Below are 4,146 nucleotides of genomic sequence, written 5' to 3' on the forward strand. Positions count from 1 at the left end.
AAGAAGAAGAAGAAGAAGAAGAAGAAGAAGAAGAAGAAGAAGAAGAAATAGAAGAAGAAAAAGAAAGAAAGAGAGAAAGAGAGAAAGAAAGAAAGAAAGAAAGAGAGAAAGAAAGAAAGAAATCAGGGAGTCTTCCCGGAGGAGGTGATAGCGAAGGAACAAATAAGAGTTGGTGAGGCAGAGGCCACAGGTGAGGGCATTCCAGGCATCAAAAGAACAGGATATTCAGAAGCCTGCAGGTTTGAGGGATCCCGCTGCCTTCCAACAACTGGCGTTCCTTCTATCTGGAGGTGTGGAGGGGGGAGATGGGGCCGGATCAGCAGGCCTGATAGATCACGTAAGAACTTAATCTCTAAGTTCCAAATAGCGGTGGTAGGGAGTTCAGGCAGGGTGGGGGTGGGGGGGGGGCGACTGTGGTTTGTCTTTGGAAAGATCAGAAAGACCAAAGATGGTGTGCAAGATGCAGAGTTGAGATGGGCTGGGAGGGGGGAGTGGGGAGGGGAAGCCTGGTGGAGTGAGAAGGACCCCTGGGGGGGTGAGTGATCCTGGTGGCCTCCACCGGGGCAGCGGAGAAGAAAGGAGAAACACGGACAGGGGTGCAGGTGCAGCGTTCACAGGGCTCGGGTGAGAGAGCAGGAGGGAAGGGACAGGGAAGTACCTTCCACTAGCCTCCAACTCTGGTGACCAAGTAGATGACAATGACAGGGACGCGGGGGAGGGGTCCCCCCATTACCACCTCATCTGCCCAACTGCCTGCAGCTGACAGTTCCTATGGGAAGAGCTCCAGAGCCCTGAACTGCACTTGGGTCCTGCTCCTGTCTTTGTGCACACTGAATCCTTGCTGACCCTTGGGCCGATTTTTTTCTTTTTTTCTAGAGAATGAGAGAGACTGAGAGAGAGAGAGAGAGAGAGAGAGAGAGAGAGAGAGAGAGAATCGCAAGCAGGCTCCGTGCCAGCAGCACTAAGCCCGATGTGGGGCTCGAACCCAGGAACCGTGAGAACATGACCTGGGCCGAAACCAACAGTCAGACACTTGGGACACTTAACTGACTGAGCCACCCAGGCTCCCCCACTTGGGCCGATTCTTACCCTGCTGGGCCCTAGTCTCTCCTCCTACAAAATGAAGGGACGGATACGCAGGACGCCTCGTGTGCTTTAACGGTAATGGACCCTCCTTTAGTGTGGGGGGTGGTGTAAAATGCCACCCAGACCCCCCTTCAGCAAAGATGTGCCAACCCAGATGCTGGGAAGGATGTCAGCAGGTGACTGTCGGCTGTCAGACCCCTTCCAGGAAGCCAAACCTCTTCCTGAGCCGCCCACAGGCCACGCCTGATTGATGTGGGGACACAGCAGATGTGTGGTCTGCCCACCTCAGCCTGACTTGGGACCACTCTGCAAGGCTGCTCTGGCCCGGAGCTCCCCGGGGAAGCTTTCTCCTCCTTTTTCCTCCATCTGTCTACCCACCCACCCTTCCTTCCTTCTTCCCATCCGTCCGTCCGTCCGTGTACCCCTCCCTCTGTCAGTCCCTCCTTCTTCCGTGCACCCATTCGTCTCCACATCCCTCCCTCCCTCTCCTTGCCCCAGGAAGTATTCCAGCCTCCTCGTCGCTGGTCAAACGGGACGGTCACTACCTTGCCAGGTTTTAATGAGAGTTCTCGGAAATAATGCACGCCGGGTGCCTGGTACAAAGCACGCCTAAAAGTGTATGTGCCGCCCCTGCTGTTGTCGGCTCCCGCCCGTCTCAGCCACCAGACACCTGCCTGCTCATCCTCCATGGTGGGAAAATCTGGGCACCCAGGCCTCCAGGGGCTGCCGCTGCTCCCGGTGGCTGATGCTGCTGCTTCAGAGTCAAAGGGCTGGACACATGGCTTGGGCTCAGAACCTGTAGAGAAACGAGGGATGAGGTGTCAGGGCCAAGTGCGACGGGCTGAGGGGAGAGGACTCTTGAGTTCTGCAGCTGCTGCTGCTCTCCCGGGGCCTCGGTTGCCTCATCTATAAGATGGGCTGATGGAAGGAGATGGTCTCAAAGATCTTGAAGCGAAGACACGTGCGTGCCGTCACCTCCCCATCCTGCCTCCTGAGCCTGTGGCAGACGTTTGTATTCACACAGGAGGCTCTTTCCTGCTGACTGATCATTCAGCCCCTCGGACTCCCACCCCCCTGCCCCCTCCCCCGCCCCGGGACCATTTCTAGCAGCTCCTTAGAGTTCATCAGAGCGGACTCGTGAGATGAAATTGATTTGTCATACCTGCTCTGGCAAAAAGCCCTCATTCGAGAGAATGGCTCCTTAAGACCGAGCACAAGCGCCCACATTGTGCTCCTTAAGACCGAGCACAATGCCCACATTGGGAGGGTCTCTGATGGGGGGACCCCAGGCTACCCCTGCCTTTGGGTCGTATTTGAAGTTTCAGGGTTTTCTGGTTGCCATGGCAGAGAGGAGAAAACAAGGACTTTAGGGTCAACCAGACTGTGTCCTTGCCTGGACTTGCCTCTAATGGTTGCACACCTTTGGGGAAAGTACCTCTTTGAGCCTCAGTTTCCTCACCTGGGAGGTGGGCGTGACAATGCCTGCCTTTCAGAGCTGTGGGGAGGATGCAGGGGCCCTAGTGTGTGGAGCGTAGTCCTGGGGCACTTGGCCAGTCTTGGCCACCTTCCTTGCCCTCTAGGTCAGGAGGGTGCCCTGCCTTGATGTCAGGTCTTGGGCTGAGCCCCTTGCTGTGGGAAGGGGGGGTGTACCCACTTTTTCTCTCCCCTGCCCTTTACAATGCAGCCAGCACAGTCCCCCTACCTATTCGAATCCCCGCGGAGGCTCCTGATCGCTCGCAGGAGGAATATTGAGACTCTTAGCCCGGCCACTGATGTCCACCAGGATATTCCTTCTGTGCCTGGTCCCCGCCCCTGTGGGACCTGCTGCTTGAGACCCTCCCCTTCCGTTCCTGCTCTGAGGCTGCCTGCCTGAAGACCTCACCCTGTTCCTTCCAGAAATCTCTGTCCGCCCCCGACCTGTGGTGCCTCTCTCATGTGCGTTTCATTTCCTTGCATTGCCTCGACATCGTCCCTGCTCCAACCCCCCTCCAAAGACATCCCTGACTCTGCCAAAACCAGGGAGGAGACCAGCGCGTCCTAAGTGACAGCAATGGCGGTCTCAGGTGGGGCCGAGATGGGGTGGGGAGTGGGAGGTCAGATGCCTTTGGAAAGTGCCGAGTTAGGTCCGCAGCTTGGGTCCCCTGTGGCCGGGTGACCCCATGGACCGTCCTATTAATGCTGAGCCAGGATAATTACGAGCCAACATCTGCTGTCATTCTCCAAAGGGTCTAGCTAGGGTGATATGTTTGTGGCCACCTTGCCTGCGACCATTGTTGCTGGCACAGGGGAAGGCTGGTGATGTCCCCAACCCAAATAGGCACCAGTGGACGAATAGATACACAAGAGGTGACGGGGGCACACGGAGCAGTAGGATTCAGCCACTAAAGGGAAGGGAGTTTGGACACTGTTACAACGTGAGGATTGACCTTGAAGACCTTACAAGCGAAGAAGCCAGTTGACAAAGACCACATGCTACGCGAGTGCATTTATAGAAAATGCCTGCGGCAGGTGAAATCTGTAGAGACAGAAGGCAGATTAGTGGTTGCCTAGGGCTTTGGGGGAAATAGAGGGCTATGGGGTGATGGCTGAAAGATACGGTTTCTGTTGGGGTGATGAACATGTTCTAAAGTGGTCGCAATGGCTGCATAATACTGCGGATGTAGTTAAAGTTATCGAACTGAACATGTTGGATGGGTAAACCGGCTGGTGTGTGAATTACATCTCAATGAAACTGTTGCTCCCGACATTCCCGGGGCCCCTTGTAGAACTTTGATGGGGCAGGTGCACGCGGGCTGCCGCTCCGTTTCCTTCAAGGTGAATGAGCCTTTGATGCTCCGGGCCTGTCACAGTGTGTGAGCATGTCACTGCTTCCAACAAGCCTGTGCTCCCGTCGCCCTCCTGGGCTGACGGAGGGCCTCTGCTCTGCTGTCCTCCTTAAGTCTCGCCTCTCCCGCCTTCCCCACCCTGAAGCCAGGGCCGCATCTATGACTCAGAGAAATGTCGGAATAAAACAAGCAGGCTGTGAGGGAGAAAAACCAGATGTGGGGCGGGGGGGGGGGG

The 4,146-nt window shown here is 56.1% G+C and overlaps 1 protein-coding gene across 1 annotated transcript in view; it reads right to left on the reverse strand.

Annotated features, from left to right (window-relative positions):
- Nucleotides 1-2,304, reverse strand: part of ARHGEF18 (Rho/Rac guanine nucleotide exchange factor 18) — a 73,731-nt gene extending 71,427 nt beyond the window's left edge. Inside the window, exon 1 of the mRNA XM_049642371.1 lies at nucleotides 1,761-2,304. Coding sequence (XP_049498328.1) covers nucleotides 1,761-1,775 — 15 coding nt within the window. The 5' untranslated portion in view covers nucleotides 1,776-2,304. The remainder of the gene's footprint in view (nucleotides 1-1,760) is intronic.
- Between the last annotated feature and the right edge of the window lie 1,842 nt (nucleotides 2,305-4,146).

This window comes from Panthera uncia, chromosome A2, assembly GCF_023721935.1.
Source record: "Panthera uncia isolate 11264 chromosome A2, Puncia_PCG_1.0, whole genome shotgun sequence".
NCBI lineage: Eukaryota > Metazoa > Chordata > Mammalia > Carnivora > Felidae > Panthera > Panthera uncia.